The sequence below is a fragment of the Chiloscyllium plagiosum genome, unplaced genomic scaffold (genome assembly GCF_037043375.1).
Source record: "Chiloscyllium plagiosum isolate Xiang-an unplaced genomic scaffold, Cpla_swu_hap1 HiC_scaffold_9, whole genome shotgun sequence".
NCBI lineage: Eukaryota > Metazoa > Chordata > Chondrichthyes > Orectolobiformes > Hemiscylliidae > Chiloscyllium > Chiloscyllium plagiosum.
In genome coordinates, this window is record NW_028270147.1 from 35,617,926 (window position 1) to 35,636,589 (window position 18,664).

General features: G+C 41.7%; 1 protein-coding gene across 1 annotated transcript in view; it reads left to right on the forward strand.

The window, feature by feature from the left end:
* The window catches only part of LOC122554277 (uncharacterized), a 260,968-nt gene that overhangs the window by 130,320 nt on the left and 111,984 nt on the right, over positions 1–18,664 (forward strand). The window contains exons 5-6 of the mRNA XM_087990318.1: positions 8,874–8,943; positions 16,614–16,741. Of these exons, the coding sequence (XP_087846444.1) occupies positions 8,874–8,943; positions 16,614–16,741 (198 nt within the window). The remainder of the gene's footprint in view (positions 1–8,873; positions 8,944–16,613; positions 16,742–18,664) is intronic.

Consider the following 18,664-nt stretch of genomic DNA (forward strand, 5'->3'; position numbering starts at 1 on the left):
AATGAATAACTCGAATGAAGAGCTAGTTTCAGTAATGGCGGCCATGAATTGTAAAAATGCATTTGGTTCACTAATATCCTTCAGGATCATACCAAGTCTGGCTGAAATGTGACTCTAAACCCAGAGCAATGTGTTTGACTGCTGTGGACTGAATGCCTAATTTGATTTTCTGAGTAAGTTCAATGTCCTACTTGGTGGGCTGCTGACCCTCACTCTGGAGAGCTTTTCCAACCACTGCAAAATCATGAAATGAATGAAAATACACCCGGTAGCATTGATTCAGGCCTTCCCTCCAGGTCACTACATCAAAATCCTCAAACTCCCTTCCTCACAGTACTGTGGATGTACCTACACTCTAAGGATGTAGTGCCTCAAAAAGACAACTTAACAATGGCAACTGGGGATTCTCCACAAATCGAGGTAACTGGGAAAGCCTCCATTTCAGTCTTGTGTTTCTATGTCTGATAATAATTGTAATGGATAAAGGTGAAAAGGTGAGCTGTGAGGTGGATGTAGAGATGTTGTAGTGTGATTTGGACAGGCTGATTGAGTGGGAAATGCATGGCAGATGCAGTATAATGTGGACAAATGCAAGGTACTTTGGTACAAAAAATAGGAAGGTAGATTATTATTTGAATGGCTGCATATTAGGAGAGAGGAATCTTCAATGGGATCTGAGTGTCCTTGTGTACCCCTTACTGAAAGTAAGCATGCAGGCAGTCAGGAAGGTAAACTGTGTGTTGGCCTTCATGTGCAGGAACAAGGATGCCTTGCTACAATTTACAGGACATTGGTGAGGATACACCTGGAATATTGTGCGCAGTTTTGGTCTCCTTTTCTGAGGAAGGATGTTTTTGCTATAGAGGGAGTCCAGTGAAGGTCTAACAGATTGATGCATGAGACGGCAGGCCTGACGTATAAGGAGAAATTGAGTTGGTTAAGATTATATTAATTAGAACTTAGAAGAATGAGGGGTATCTCATGGAAACCTATAAAATTCTAATGGACTAGACAGATTAGATGCAGGATGTTCCCAATCGTGGAAGAATCAGAACCAGAGTCATAGTTTAAGCATGAAGGGTAAATCTTTTAGGACTGAGATGATAAGAAATTTCTTCTCCTAGAGAATAGTGAACCAATCGAATTCACTACCAGAGAAAATGGTCAGGATAAAACTTTGTGTTTTCAAGATGGAGGTAGATTTAGCTCTTGTGGCAGGATTAGGATATTGATGAGCCGTGGTCATTTTGAATGGAAGAGCAGGATCGAGGGGTCAAATGGCCTACTCCTGTTCCTTTCTTCTGTTTCTATAATACACGGGGTTGTGATACCCATCTGGTTGATCCAGGAAGATCATAGCTCCCAATACTGTAGCTGACACATTAAGGGATTCTGAATCTTTCTGGATATATTGAGACATAAGCATTTAGTATCTTTCTTCATTTAATGCTGTATTGCAACTATTATGGTTGAAAAAGACAAATTTTAGTGAACTAAGCCAATTTGGGATGTCATATCCTTAAACCTTTTAAAAGCCTCTACATACAGATTCCTACACTATCCCTGCTTTTTCTTGAGAATTGTTACAAGGGTTCTGTAGTAGTTGCCCAAGTGAGGCAAAATTGCAATAACTGGTTTAGTATTTCTCAGAACCTTTGAAGATTCTGGACAGACTTAGAGTGAGGAGCTCCATAATGGATTTAGTCTTCTGGGAATCCATCATTCTATCTTCAGTGTCCCAAAAACTGAATTGATTCCTAGGCGAATTCACCCTTGTCTTTAATGGTGAGCCTTCCTGCTTGTAAGTGTCTTAAAGCTGCATGTGCTCTCTAATCTTGCTTTTCAACTGTTTCCCATGGATCAGTATGTCATCCATGTGGCATCAACCTCTGTGAAGGTCTTGTAAAATATTGGCACAGTTCATTGTAATTCTTTGGGGCAACGATGATCTCAAATGATCATCTAATGATTCAAAATCCCCCAAATGGAGTTATGCTCACTCCTGATGAAAGGCTTACACCTGAAATGTTGACTCTCCTGCTCCTCAGATGCTGCCTGACCTGCTGTGCTTTTCAGTGCCACACTTTTTGACTGACTCTTCATATTTGCAGTCTTCACTTTCACCTGATAAGCAATCTTGGTTGGTCATCAAATGACACCTATTGGAACTCACTATTTGCATCAGGTTTTGTGGAAACTCTATTTTTGGATAATGCTTTTGGATAGCTCTCATCAACTTTAGACATAGGTTGCAATTCTCTTGCCTCCACCTTGTTGAGTTGTACGTACATTTAGATTAGATTACTTACAGTGTGGAAACAGGCCCTTCGGCCCAACAAGTCCACACCGACCCGCCGAAGCGCAACCCACCCAGACCCATTCTCCTACATTTACCCCTTCGCCTAACACTATGGGCAATTTAGCCTGGCCAATTCACCTAACCTGCACATTTTTGGACTATGGGAGGAAACCGGAGCACCCGGAGGAAACCCACTCAGACACGGGGAGAATGTGCAAACTCCACACAGTCAGTCGCCTGAGGCAGGAATTGAACCCGGGTCTCTGGCACTGTGAGGCAGCAGTGCTAACCACTGTGCCACTGTGCTGCCCACCAAGTAAAGTTTGAGTAATAAAGTTAGGCTTGGATACCGTAATCATGCCTGAGCACCACTCGGCTGATTTGGCCACCAAGAAAATGATGTGCATTCTTGTTATCTCTGCAAATTGCATCGTGATTTCTTTCATTAAGGGATACTGAATCTTTCTGGATATATAGAGACATAAGTGTTAGTATGTTTCTTCATTTAATACTATATTCAGTATTGAGCAATCTTGATTGTGACATCTATGTCGGCTTTCTACTATATGATGTTGAAGAGTTGCTTGTAGCATACCTTTAAACTCAAGCGCTATGATTCCTGGATCATGTATTTGTTCTGTCTTTGGCAGTGGGTAATATGTTCTCAACCATGTCTCACTACTTGATAACATAATGGCATTTGCTTTGGTATCTAACTCAAAATTTGTGAGTTGACCATTGAATAAATATGAGCTGACCAAAATGTAAGACCTGGATCACTTATTTACCCTAGGAATACTTGACATTTTTAATTCTGTTGTCTACTATTCCACCTCATTAACCACTTTGTGTGGGTTCCAAACCATTATTTGACCTTCTACTTTTCTGAACTTGTGTCCTACTTCTGCACATTTTCTGAAAGTGACATAATGTGTGACAGATAAAGCACTCACTTTTAGTAGTTGGGCACTGTCTCTGCTTGTGCAGTTTCTTTACTCCACAGACTTGATATGGATTTCCAGTGCCTGGTGTGTGTCCTACTCACTGTACAGTTTTCATATATGTGTTGTTTGTGGTTTTGCGGTTTTGTAGCTTTAGAATTAAATGGACTCTGCTGATCTCCTGTGTCAAGGTTGATCTTCTTCATGGAATGATTTTGTTGCTTCTGTATTTCTACTTCACTTACTATCTGAAAGACATTCTCTAGAGAAAGATCTTCTTTGGTCTGTAATATGTCTGACAAAGAGCATTGCAATTCCTACACCGATTCTATCTCTATTGCATTCTGAAGTCACCACAGTCTGATTTCTCTACCAATCTGTAGAGATCATTAAAGAAATCATCTATGAATTTCCCTGAATGCCAAATTCTTTTTCTTACTTTTTGAATAATTTTATTAGCGCTGAGATTCAATGCATTTGTCAAAGGTTTTTGGTACTTCATCTAAAGTCTCTTTTTTATCCCTTGGTAAGTTATAATGTCATTAGCTGTACTCCCAATTGTGTATAGAATTATATTTACTTATTCAGCTTCTGATTTAGTAACTTGGAAACTATTCAATATCTTAGAAATTGTTTTCTCCAACATATCCAAATCTATGTCATTTTGGCTCATTGCTGGAATTATGATTTCTGGTCAATATTGTTTGTGATACTATATCTTCACAATGTGATTGTACTGTTGAGATTGTGTGCTTATGTCCGTGAACTATGTAGAAAAGACTTGAATATGTTGAAATGTTTGGAGGAAACTATGGCAGCTGATGGTTGCTAAGCAACCCTAGGTTAGATTTCTGTGCTGACCATATAGGGAAGGGCAGCAAAAAAAGTAACAGCATTTTGGATAGCTGCAATAACAAGTAAAAAAAGCCACAGCACACTCGCTGTCTTTTTCCTGTGTTTTTTAAAAAGTTCCACTCCTAATTACTTGGTCTACCTTTGCCAACCTTAAAAGATTAAGCTGTATGTTCAAAGGCCTAGATCTAACTGGGTTTCTATCCAGAACAAAACTTTGTGTGAAAAATTTTCCATTGGCCTGTCAGAGATTCAGTTTCATTCACAAAAGCTTCTGAGAGGACTAATCAAACTTTACTTTACGTTTCAAGTCCAGTGACCATTCTTCAGAAATCAGGACGTTTCTCCAGCAATTTCTGTTCTTGTTTCAGATTTTCAGCATCCACAGTTCTTTGTTTTATCAAACATTATCCCTTGTTTCACTAGCCATTGCAGAATGAGTGCATTTACCTTTTTTAAATACAATTTCTGCAGAGCTGTAAATCCTGTCTGTGGGTGAATGTGTCTGTTTGAGTTTAAAAGGGATGTAGTCTTAGTTAGCGTAGGACTAATTAATCACCCATTTTGCTGCTTGTTAAAGAATAAATATTGATGAAACTTGGTGTGAGTCATTTAACAATGAAGTTAACAGTGAAAGAAAATCAGTTTAACCATCTTGATGGTTCGTTTAGACATTTATACTTTTGGAATGACTTGAGGAGTAGTGGGCCTTGATTACCAGTGCTCCCATTTGAGTCAGAGCAATACATTTTGCTTATTCAAAAGCCTTTTATTTTACGGTTATAGAAATTCTGCATCTCTTTGCTACAAATAAGTTTTTCCACAATTTTGTGACTGAAACAAAGGTTTCCCACCTGCTTGCAGCTAATGTGCAGCATTCCTGCCTCTTGTGACTAACATAGAGGATTCTTGCCCATCACAGTCAGATGGGAAATATTTCCTCTTTTTCACTCCATGAATCTCTGCTGTCCTCACAAATGATTTCTGCTTTCTTAACAGCTTTATTTAATGATTCCTGCTTTAATCACACTTTACTGGATTATTTCTGCTCCTCACAGCTCAAATAAATGCCTTTATTGAAGCTATCATGAAGGTTCTCCCTCTCTTTTCAAAGCCTGAACAAAGTTTCACAAACTTTATGACCCCGTTAGACCAAGTCTGTCTTGGCTACTAATCTCCCCGTGTTATCACTTTACTCACTTTGTGATGTACCTGGAACTGTGACCTCAGCTTCATTGCAAGCTCTCTTACAGTGCCTAATAATAACTGCTTGGTATGGTGGCAACATTCAATCTAAGCTGTAAGAAATTTGTAACTTTGCACTTTTCCAGCCTGGATTTAAACTTTTCCCTAACCCTCCGGGGATTTCAAGCTTTAACTGCGAAGCCTTCGATGTCAGTTTGTTTGCTGTTGAACTCCACATGGTACCAATCCCACCACCTCACAATGCAGACAGATTATTTTGGAGTTACTTATTCTCTTCTCATGTCTGAAATACTTTCACCATTCACTGGAGTATTCTTCCTCGCTTGAGGATTGCTGCTGGGTGAGGGGGCTTACTTCTGTGGAATTCTTATATTTTCAGCTTTTCCCAGCTGCTGACTGTATGAGCTGGGGATTTAAAGTAGAGTTGGAAAATCATAGATTGCTGCTCACCATGTGCTGTGAGCTACATATTAAATTCCCACTGCTGCCTGCCATGTTGTGTGGGCATGCCAACTCACTGCACTGTATGAGTTGCCACTCATGATGAAGGTAGTAATCACGACCTTAGAGGTCCTGGTTGGTCTGTTGTGGCAGAGAAAACCCACTTCCTCTTTAACTGGAAGAGTCTCTTGCATGTTAGCAACTCAAGTCACATTGAGGCTTGGGGAGGAGCAGATGTTAGTTAGTTCACCCTTCTTCAAGACCCTAGGCCGTTCTGTCCATTTGGACAATTGACATCATTGTAGTGGGCAGTGCTTATAGCATTCCTCAATGTTAAAACATTTCAGAGTCTTTCAGATTTCAGATCCATATACAACAACCATCAGCTATGCAACCTACCTACTATCCTTCCAGCCAGTTGTCAACGCGCCCCCTTACCCACTTACCTACCAAACATGTTCGCATACTCACCTTACCCCCTTACTCACTTATTTGCACAAACACAAACTTTTCAAAGAAGCTTTGGGCTGTTTGAATTCTTTGAGTACTGGCATTGAGCAACTAATGTCATAAAAGTGGAGAGTGGCTTCATCCACGCATTCTCTGTGCTGATTCCTCCAAGGATATCTGTTCTGTGGATTCTCAGTGATACTCCACTGGACGGTCCCTCAGAAAAATCATTGCAAGGTAAGTGTTTAATTTTTTTTGTCTGATCATGGTTAGAAATAGGCACTTCAATCCCGATCGGCTGGTCTAAATCAATATTGACTGGCATTTCAAAACAGTATTGTTGGTATGTTATGTTGTTGGAGGTGCACATTTCAGGTCAAACATTATATAAAGACTTCAATTTCCATCTCAGTTGAAAGTCTGTTGGCGCTATTAAAATCAAAGTAAGCTAGCTTTCCCACAGTCCTGGCCATAAGTTTTACCTCAGTTAAAGTCTCCAAAAGTAACTGATCATTTGGCTGTAGCAGAGAGTCAGCCCAGTCATGAGGGCTGAATGTCTTCCTTCTGCACCATCACACAGCAACATCTTAGGGACAGAGTACAGGTTGTTCTTGTATAACGCGATGGTTGTGCTGTTGTGCAAGTCCGCATTATAGAAAACTCACACTTTAGAAACGGAGCTTAAAGAATTGGCGATGTAATTGTGTTACACGCTTTAAAAGTTTTTGCTTTAGAAACAGTGTCCCCATTCCTCAATTGCATTACAGCAAATTCTCGTTAACAAAACAAACATTATAGAGAATGAACTGTACCAAGATACAATCCTTAGTTACAGAATACAGAAATGAAGAAAAAAAGTTACATCACAGCTATACCCAATATCTATACCTGATGAAGGGCTTTTGCCTGAAACATCAATTTTCCTGCTCCTCGGATGCTGCCTGAACTGCTGTGTTTTTCCAGCACCACTCTAACACAGTATAGCCATAGGTCAGAAAACAAGAAGCAAAGTTAAAAAGACAACATCGAGTCTCATTCTAAGGGCTGTCTGCACCAGACCAGAGCAGGTGGCCTCCACATGGTTTGACCACTGGCTGTCATCACATTCTGTACTGAGCTGCTCCCCCTGCTCCGCACTGGGCCAATGGTTGCTGGTGCCCTGGCTATGGACCATGGTCACTGCTACCCCTGCTCCAGACCCTGGTCATCAGTGTCCCCGTTCCAAACCCTGGTCACTGGTGCTCCCTCTCCATACCCTGGTCATCAGTGCCCCCGCTCTGGACCCTGGTCATTGGTGACCCCACTCCTTACCCTGGTAACTGGTGACCCCGCTCCAGACCCTGGTCACTGGTGACCCCACTCTGGACACTGGTCACTGGTGTCCCCACTCCTTACCGTGGTCGCTGGTGACTCCGCTCCTTAGCCTGGTCGCTGGTGCCCCCACTCCATACCCTGATCATTGGTGACCCCAATCCTTACCCTGATCACTGGTGCCCCCACTCCTTACTCTGGTCACTGGTGCCCCCACCCCTTATTCTGGTCACTGGTGTCCTCATTCTGGATCCTGGTCGCTGATGCCCCCACTCCTTATTCTGGTCACTGGTGCCCCCACTCCTTACCCTGGTCACTGGTGACCCCACTCTGTACTCTGGTCACTGGTGACCCCACTCCTTACCCTGGTCACTGGTGACCCCACTCTGTACTCTGGTCACTGGTGACCCCACTCCTTACCCTGGTCACTGGTGACCCCACTCTGTACTCTGGTCACTGGTGACCCCACTCCTTACCCTGGTCACTGGTGTCCCTGATTTGGGCCGCCACCTGAGACCCTGATTCAGGGGCTGGGAGTTGGAGACCAAGAGTCTGAGAAGACAGAAGACAGGGGAGGAGAAGAAAACCACAGCAGGGAGGAAAGGGTGGAGGAAAAGAAGCAAAGGATGGGCAGAATGGATGAGCTCCAGCTGGAGCATCCTACTCTGCTATATTTTATCGGGAGTAAGTATTATCTTTGTCAAATCATAGCCCCACCTATCTTCAATTCTGCTTCCTCACTAAATATTTCAAAATATTTAACCATTCTGGGTCCAGAAGTGGCTGTTTATTTTCAAGTCTGTAACATATATATGCAGAGCCATTCCATCCTCTTTTTTTATTCTTCATAAACATGTACAGTGCACCTTTTCTGGATGAATAGCTCCATAGGGGAGCTGAGAAGTACAGACAAGGAAGGCCCCATTCTCAATCCTCATTCTGAGCTCGGTGGTAATATGTCTTTGTACAGTTAAGGTTTCACATATCTGTAAAAAAAATCCTTTCACCTGAAAGAAGAAATTACTGTTCAATCATTTTGCTCTTGTCTGATCTTACTTAATCGCTCACATTGCTTAGAAGGGCTAGGGGTTTCTTGGTTTCAGCTGGTCTCAATAGTGATCAACTTCACTGACAGCAAAGAGTGCCACTCATCCCCTGGTCTAGAATTGTGATGTTACAATGGTCAAGAAATGAAATGTTAGCTCGGAAGCATTCTGATACCAGTGCGAAACAATTGGAACAGTCTATTGCCGAGATGTCTCCTGCTCCTTGGATGCTGCCTGACCTGCTGTAATTTTCCAGTTCCACACTTGTTGACTATTTCTGAAATGTGCTGATTTGCCATATCTACCAGTTTACTTTTTCTCTGACAGCTATTGAAAACATCATCTCAAAAATCTTTGAATTCTGCGCAGTACCTTGACTTATCAGGAAATGACATCAGTAAGTTGACTTTTTTTTCTTTCCTGATAAAGTTTAGTTTGTGTCATTTTAACATTTTACTTCACAACTTTGTCAAAGTTTTCACTGACAGATTTTGGTGGCCAAATGGTCAGGATGGAAATGATCTTCACCTAGAATACCAATTAACATAACAAAACAATATCTCCTACTGATCCATTCCTGATGAAGGGCTTATGCCTGAAATGTTGATTCCCCTGCTCCTTGGATGCTGCCTGACCTGCTGTGCTTTTCCAGCACCACACTCTCGACTCTGTCCCACTGATTGTGTTTAGTGAGGGTCTTGTGGTGCAGTTGTGTCCCTATCTCAAGTCCCATCTGTCTGAGCAGGTTAATGAAAAACTTTCTAGAATTATTTTCCAAGATACTATCAACCGCATAGATTTGTTGATTTGCTTTGAAATGTAGTTAGTCAGCATGACTCAATTTGCCTCTTCCCAAAACCTACATGAAAATGTAGGTTAGATGACAAGGTGAACCAAAATGCTGATAGTAAAATGTTAACTTTAAGTTTAAATGCCTCAGAATTATAGAACAACTGCAAATCTGCATGGGATAGGATATTCCAAATCTTTAAGAGAATGGGAAAGGATGAATGAATGTAGAAGTTACGACGTTCAATGATAATTTTCAGGTAATGAACCATTAAATAAACTTGGAACTGAAGTAGGTAATATAAATTTGTAGATTGAACTCAGTCTGTACAACCATCTGATCCATGTACACTTATATATTAGAAAATAATTAACAAATTTGTTGGAGGAGGTAAAAACAACTTTTTTAAAAAGAGGAAGGGGGAGATCTAAGATGGCGGCGATCTAAGAAGATCACACTGCAGAGCTTTGCATCGCAGTAGGAGCAGGACAGTCCTTTAACCCGCCCAACCCAGGTCATCAGGATTTCTTGGGGCGTTGGAAAGATTGTGGAGCCCCAAGAAACATTTAAAAATTGACTTATCTGTATTTTCAGCTGTCCAGAAATGCCTAAAAATGGAGGAGGAGCATCCAAGGCCTAGTCTGCAGCTCAGCCTGCAGCAGCCTCGGAGCCGATTACTCTCCAGGGCCTGGTGAACCAGCTCTCGAAATCTCACGAGATGCTGGGGAAACAGATTGAAGAAAAGCTGGCTCCAGTCTCTCTCATGCTGCAGAAGCATGAGCAGCAGCTGGGAGACCTGGAAAAGAGGACGGATGAGGTGGAGCACAGGGTCACAGTGGTGGAAGCTGATGCCAGTTCATTCAAGGATGAGATCCAAGCCCTGAAGACGCAGGTTCGTAATTTGCGTGACCAAGTGGATGATCTTGAAAGCAGGGGCAGGAGAAAAAATATTTAGAACATTGGTCTGCCTGAGGGTAAGGAAGGTGAGCGGCCTGCGGAATTTGTTGAAGATTGGCTTCCGAAATTCCTTGACTTGGAGGCTGGCATGAGAGGATTGAAGATAGAGAGGGCTCACCAGGTTGCAGCACGGAGGTCGAGTCTGGGTCAATGCCCTCGTCCTTTCCTGGTGCGGTTCCATCATTACCGGGATAAGGAGAGAATCATGGAGGCTTCCAGACTCCAAGGGAAGGATCCAAGGGCCCGAATTTACGAGGAGTCTAAGATCATGTTTTTCAGGACTCTTCAGTGGCGGTGATCCAGAAACGAAAATCGTATGATGGTGTCAAGAGAAGACTGAGGGAGCTTGGGATTCAGTACTCCCAGAGATATCCGGCAGTGCTTTGGATCACCTTAGATGGATCCATGCATCGCTTTGACATCAGAGAAGGCAACAGACTTTGTGGACAAACTAACCTAATTTAAGCAATTGTAATATGTATAAATATTGTTGCTTGGGTATGCGTTTATCATTCTGTAAAAGAAATGGAGGAAATCCGGTTGGAGCTTTATTTTTCCCTTTTTTTTCCTCTATTGATTATAATTTGGTTCAAACTATTTCTGGCGGTGGTTAAGATGTACATTTTAAATTTCTAAGTTAGGACATACCAAAGGATGGGTGGGGTATTTATTCCCCCTTTTTTTATAAAAGAATGTTTTTTTTATTCATATTGATATTCTATGGGGTGTTTATTCTTTTTAGCTTGTGCTTGCAATGCAGCTCTAGCTGGGAGAAGTGAAGGTGGTTGAGATGGTTAGATGCCTATTTATGAGCAGTTCGGAATGGGTAATTGCCCCCTCTGGGGAGGGAGTAAGTTCCCCCACTCAGAGCTATTGGCGCTTTATATGTTGGTTTGTTTTCTTGTTTTTGTTGTTTTTTTATTTTTAATATTTTGTATGCTTGTTAAATGTAGTGGTTTTAGTTTATGTAGTTTTTATATTTGGTAGACCATGCGACACTAAGGCTCAGAAATTTGTGGTTCAGGTTCCTCCTCTCTGGAATTTAAATGTAATTGCAGAAGATTATGGCTAATGATTTGATTAAATGGTGTACCTGGAATATCAAGGGAAGTCACTCACCAATTAAGAGGAAGAAGGTACTCTTGAGTCTTAGAAAGGAGAAGGTGGATATTGCTTTGTTACAGGAGACACATTTGGATGACAAGGAGCATCTGAAATTACAGCAGAATGGCTTTGACCGAGTTTATTTTTCATCATTTAATACCAGAAGTAGGGGAGTGGCTATATTGGAAAAATCTCTCATTTAAATTGTTGGAATGTGTTAAAGGCACATACGGGAGGTTTGTAATTCTTAAAGCCCTGATAGATGGGGAAGAATATGATGTTTTAAATGTTTATTGTCCCCCAGCTCATCCTCTTAAATTCTTGGTAGATGCTTTTTCTAAATTGATAAGTCTCAAGTCTCGGCACATCATTATAGGGGGAGATTTTAACTGCCTCATGGACGCCACAGTAGACAGGTTGCCTAAAGGTCCCTCGATACGCTCTGCACAAACTAAACAGTTACTGGGTTTGTGTGGGGAATTAGGGTTAGTGGATGCCTGGAGGTGTCTCCACCCTACAGGTAGGGATTTTACGTTTTTCTCCAATCCGCACAGATGGCACACGAGGATTGATTTTTTTTCTGACCCCTGCGGTAACCCTGGATCTGGTGGCATCTGTATGATTGGTAATATTGCCATCTCTGATCATGGTGCAGTGTACCTCATGGTTAAGATTAAGGATGTTACAGTGGATTCAAGGTACTGGCGAATGGACCCCTTTCTTTTCATGGGCAGTAAGTTTGTGGAGTATTTCTCTAGGGAATTTTGGACATTCCTAGACATCAACATAGGCTCAGTTGATAGCTCATGTGTTCTCTGGGAAACTGCCAAAGCTTATGCTAGGGGGTTAGTTATTTCATATTTTACCAGTAGGAAGTGGCAGAAGGGTGAGCAGCAATGTCTCCTTGAAGCACGGTTGAAAGCAGCAGAGAAGGCCTATTTTGACAGACCCTTGTTGGTCAAACTACAGAGGATTATGGCACTGCGGTCTGCACTAAATTCCGTGCTCACACAGACGGCAAAGAAGGAGCTGGCTTTTGCAAAGCAAAGGTTATACGAGCCTGGTAACAAGCCAGGCAAATACTTAGCATACCTTGCCAGAAAGAGAAGTGCCCCACAAACCATTACAGCTATTAGGGAAGGGTCTGTGAACCTAACATGTGATTCTAAAAATGTGGCGTCCCAGAGATTCTACTCTAAGTTATATCAGTCTGAGAATTGTGAGGAGGGGCAGGGCAAAATGGAATCCTTTTTTAGAGATCTGAAGCTCCTGGGTGTGACTCTCGAACAACAATCCTTTCTCAATGCCCCATTATCAGAGCAAGAAGTGCAGGAAGCTGTGAGGCAGCTTCAGAGTGGAAAGGCGCCCAGTCCTGACGGACTTCCCAGTGAATTCACTTCCCTGTGAATATAAGGAATTTATAAGTATACTGTCAGGTCCGATGCTGAATATGTTTAATGATTCATACTGTTATGATTATCTCCCACCATCCCTGAGAGAGGCCAATATTTCACTTATCCTTAAAAAAGGGAAGGACCCAGAAGACTGTGCTTCATACAGGCCCATCTTGCTCTTAAATGTGGACTTTAAGATCTTCTCTAAGGCTCTCATGTTAAGGCTGGAGACTGTGTTACCCTCTATTATTAAAGAGGATCAGACGGGCTTCATAAAGGGTCACAGATCCACCAATAATGTTAGGAGGCTGCTTAATGTAATTCAAGCGTGTCAACAACAGTCAATACAGGGATTGGTGATTTCTTTAGATGCAGAGAAAGCATTTGACCAAGTTGAGTAGCCGTACCTTTTCTATACTCTAGACCGGTTTGGTCTGAGCGAACTTTTCATAAGATGGGTCAAGGTTCTCTACTGTGTACCTCTCGCGGCAGTCATTACCAACGGGGTACGATCAAGCAATTTTAATATTTCTAGGGGCTGCCGGCAGGGCTGTCCCCTTTCACCATTACTTTTTACGTTGGTGATTGAACCGTTGGCAGAGGCCATTCGTGGGGATCCCAATATATCAGCTCCAGAAGTGGGGTCAAAATTACATAAGATCTCACTGTATGCAGATGATGTTCTAATTTTCTTGACAAATCCAGCAGTGTCAGTGCCTTGCCTGATATAATGCATTCATGTGTTTGGCGCTTTTTCAGGGTATAATATTAATTTTGCTAAATCAGAGGCTATGCCTATGGGTGGTCTTAGGAAAGAGTTGGCTCTTCAGAGTGACAATAGATTCCCATTTAGGTTGTTACAGGGGGGGTTTGTGTATTTGGGCATATTCATTACTCCAGTTCTGGGTGTTCAAAGTCAATTTTACTCAATTATTTGGGAAAATTAAACAAGATCGCCAAAGATGGGAGGCACTTCCAGTCTCATGGTTGGGTCGGATAGCGCTTATTAAGATGAATATTCTCCCTCGTTTGCTATTCCCTATACAGATGCTCCCCTGATTTTCAATAAACAAACACTCAGGAGACTGAACGGTTGGTTCATCTCCTTTATCTGGCACCGTAAACGGCCCCTCATTAAATTAGCCAAACTGCAGTTGCCTCACAGATTGGGAGGAGTAGACCTTCTGGACATTAAAAATTACAATTAAGCTCGCTCTTGATCTACGTAAGTGATTGGGTTTGTGGGGACCCTCTTTCAATATGGCTAGACAACAAAGCCTCCCAGGCAAGGTGCCCCCTTGCTGTTTTTGGACAAGGTGAGGACAGTTAGGGAATATTGGCATAACCCAATAGTCATCAATACTGTTAAAGCATGGAGGGCAATTTGGCAGAGGAAAGGTAATATTGGCAAAACATCTTTGCTTACACCTTTAGTGGGTATGCCGGGTTTTCAACCGGGAATGATAGATTCAGGATTTAAACGTTGGGCAGCTAGGGGTATATCTTGCATGGGTGATTTATTTGTGGGAGATGTAATGATGCCCTTCGATCAGTTAGTACGGAAGTACGAGTTACCTAATAGAGACCTCTTTCGTTTTTTTCAAGTTAGGGATTTTATTCAAAAAAAGACCACACTTTTGACTGATCCCTACAAATCTGACATAGAAAGAGGGGTACTAAGTACTACACTCTCTGTCAGTACTTTATATCACCATTTGGGGGGTGCCACCTCAGATGAGTCTGATCGACTCTGCAAGATGTGGGAAAGAGAGCTGGGTGTTGAAGTTTCTTCAGAGCCTTGGGAGGATATTTGGGAGAATGCAAGGAAGATATCAATTTACAATAGGACCCATGCTTTACAGTTGAAGATTCTCCACAGGGTCCACTTAGCCCCAGACCGTTTGTCAAAATTTAAACCAGAGGTATCTTCAGCATGTCCCAAGTGCAAGGTCTGTACGGGGACTCTTACCCATTGTCTTTGGTCTTGTGACAGGCTTCAAACATATTGGAGCGCTGTGGCGGGTGCAATGGAGAGGAGTTTGGGTGTGGGGTGGAGAAGGACCCTATTTCGCTCCTTTTGGGCCTACCCATTGTATTTCCTGCAGACTCGCATAAGGAAAAACTTTTCAATATTCTTACATTCTGTGCAAGGAAGAATACCTTGCTGGGGTGGATATCCGAAAACCCCCCAGGCCTGTTGGGTTGGCAGAAGATTGTTATGGAGCATATTCCCGTGGATTTTCTCACAAATATGGTACATCACAAAACTGAGAATTTTTACAAGGCATGGCAACCCTTTTTGAAATACCTGGACACAGATTTACCTGCCACACTAACAAGGGCGTTTATATAGCCGTAAAGATTGTGTTTCATGAGTCCAATATCCAGGGAGGAGGAACTGTGAATGTATGAGTGTTTTGTTTGGCTGGGCTGAGTTATTACTATTTATTTGTTTGTTGTTAGGTATTTATTTATTTAGTTAAATAGCTAGTTTAGGTTTTTTTTGATTTTATATTTCTCTATATATGTTTATACATTCGTACAGGAGGATGGGTTGGGGAATTTTTTTTATTATTTGGTTTAGTTTTGTACTATTTTTGTACTGTTTTGAATTGCATTGTTTGTATTTGTTGTAATATTTAAAAATCTATTTTTTCTTAATAAAAATATATAATAAAAAAGGGGAAGGAATGTAGTATTTTGTGATAGGTGAGCTTTTTGTTGTAGTTTGTATCCTGCTGCCCTTTCTATTGTGGGGATGCAAATTCTGTTTGAAATATGCATGCATGCTCTGAATTTACAAGGTGAGTTTATCTTAGAGCAATACTGACATTGACTATCAGACAATTCACTGCCTTGCATCAGGGCTTCTGTCCCTTTAAGGCCAGAAGTCCCACCCTTGAAAACTGCTGATCTATCAGAGTGCCGGACACTGCCCACCTGGAGTGATGCCCTTTGTGAGCAATGGCCATTGCCATTGGGAATGCGTCAAACCCAATCTTCCCCATCCCTAATTAAATCGAGCGAGATGGGAAATTGATTTGCACTCCACAGCTCTACCTTGCCTCCTGATTATCCAGCAACTTAACTCCAACCATCTTCCAATTCCACCCGCACCATCCCCTGCTGAGGGCAGAATTTTACAGTGATGGTTGACAATTTGGACTTTTACTGTCTGACTTTCATTGAATTCAGCTCTTTGTGTGCATTACTGGCAATGAAATAATGGATATATTAAGCGGCAGACACCTCCACAATCTTGCAGGACAAGTCTAATAGCAATAGGGCAATAATGACTTTTAACAGTGTATGATAGACTGGGCTAATATTCCCAAACATTTTCATCGTGGAATATGCACCCAGCTTCCCAGATAATTAGACAAAAAATTAGGATTAGGTTTTATTGTCACGTGTACTCGGGGATACTGGAATGCAGTTTACAATGTTTACAAGGTACCTAAGTATAAAATCTTATGTAAAAAGTAGAAAGTAAAGAAATAAGTTAAAAGTTCAACATTACAGTTCTTATAATAAGTAGTACTGAAAGTAGTAAGTAAGAAATAAAGGTACAAGTTCTAAATTGCAGACTTTATGTCTAACGAGGAAATACATATTGTTTGATGTAGTTCAAGAAATGAATCTGGTGAATAATATCATAAGGGGTGCCAATTTTTAACTCAATGTTAACTTCTGAATTCTTATGTGCAAAGGGGATAAATAACATTTGCTTAAGATGACAATCCATTTATTACTTTGCAATTACTTCTCTTAAATGAATTTAATTTATTTGCAATATTCTGATTGAAAACTGTTCATTTCCAGGTTTAATTGATGGACTGAACTTCTGTGCCCATCTCCAGATACTGATACTAGCAGACAATGGGATTATGGAGGTGGAAAACTTGGAGTGTTGCCCCCAACTTTGGAAAGTTGATCTCAGCAATAATAAGGTTAGAGGCAAGACAGCATTTTACAGAACCAGTTCACAATTTGGACTTTGACAGTCTGACCTTCATTTAGAGCTCTGATGCTGCTGACTTTAACTGTTCTTGGGACCTGGGTTCAAATCTGGCCATGTCAGATGGTGGATATGTTTCTGCACTTGCTAGTGGCCCTCCTATATCTCTGTCTCCAACACCGTCTCCTGAGTATTTGGATTTTCAGAAGCTGGAGCAGTTTGGGAGTGATAAATGGAAGGTCAGAGGTGAACGGACAAGGTGGGGGCAGGGTGTGCCTTGAAACCTCCAGGCATTATGGGTCAGCTTTTGCTGTATGAAGTTGGCAAGCAGATAGAAACTTCAATGAGTCACATATAAAGATAGGGCCTGCTAATGCACTAAACACTCCTTTGGAGTAATGAAGGTAAGGAAAAAGGGACTGCTCGCATATTAGAACAGTGCATTCATGGGAGTAGGTAAGATTTGCCTAATGTTGTCTGATTAAGCCATCTTGTTCCACTGGGAGAAAGTGAGGACTGCAGATGCTGGATATCAGAGTTGAGACTGTGTTGCTGGAAAAGCACAGCAGATCAGGTATCGAGAAAGGTGATGAAAGGCTTACGTCCAAAACATCGATTCTTCTGCTCCTCAGATGCTGTCTGACCTGCTGTGCTTTTCCAGCAACACACACTCGATCTAGTTCTATTGCACTATCACGAGAAAAGTAGCCTAGGCTGCCTTTTACTTTTTGCAGAATGAAATGCGGGAATCCACCCGAAACATGCCATTATATTCTCCTCCCCCATATTGCATAGGTGGTATCTTTCCATCAGCAGTGCAAAATGTGACTGCCCAGTCTCACGCTTACAATCTTAAGGATGCCGTAGCCCTTCCAGCATCAGCGTAAGTTGCACTGTCTACCTTCTTGCTTGTTCAATATTGCATCATCTAACTAACAGGGTGGGTAAATTAGCTGAGTGTAGGATTTAAATCAGGTTAGTCAGCAGAGATCATAGTCATAGAATCATAAAGTCATACAGCATGGAAACAAACCCTTCGGCCAATTAGTCCACACCGACCATGTTCCCAAACTAATCCCACCTGCCTACATTTGGTCCAATTCCCTCCCAACCTTTCCTATTCATGTACTCTTCCAAATGTCTTTTAAATGTTTAACTGTACCTGCATCCACCACTTCCTCTGGCAGTTCATTGCACATATTAACCACACTCTGTGTAAAAAGGTTGCTCCTCACGTTCTTTTTAAATCTTTTTCCTCTTATCTTAAAAATATGCCCCCTAGTTTTGAACACCCTCACCTTAGGGAAAAGACCTTTGCTATTCACCTTATCCATGCCCCTCACGATTTTATAAACTTCTATAACGTCACCCCTCAACTTCCTATGCTCAAGTTTAAAAGGTCTCAGCTTTTCCAGCCTCTTTTTTAACTTAAACCCTCATTCTCAGCAACATCCCGGTAAATCTATTCTGAACCCTCTCCAGTTAAATCTCCCTCTAACAGGACGACCAGGACTTCATACAGTACTCCAGAAGAGGCTTCGCCAATGTCCTGTACAGCCTCAACATGACATCCTAACTCTTATGTCTATAAGTCTGAGCAATGAAAGCAAGCATGCTAAATACCTTCCTAACCACCCTGCTACCTGTGATGCAAATTTCAAAGAATTCTGCCCCTGAACTCCTATGTCTCGACAACACTACCCAGAATCCTACCATTAACTGTATAAGTCCTGCCCTTGATTGTTTTACCAAAATGCAATACCTTGCTTTAACCAAATTAAACTCCATCTGCTACTCTTTAGCCCATTGACCCAATTGATCAAGATCTCCTTGTAATCCAACCCCAGCATACTCAAAGGGCTGGTCAGGACTATTTTTAAATTTAATCAAAAACATTTGTAATTACTGACCAATG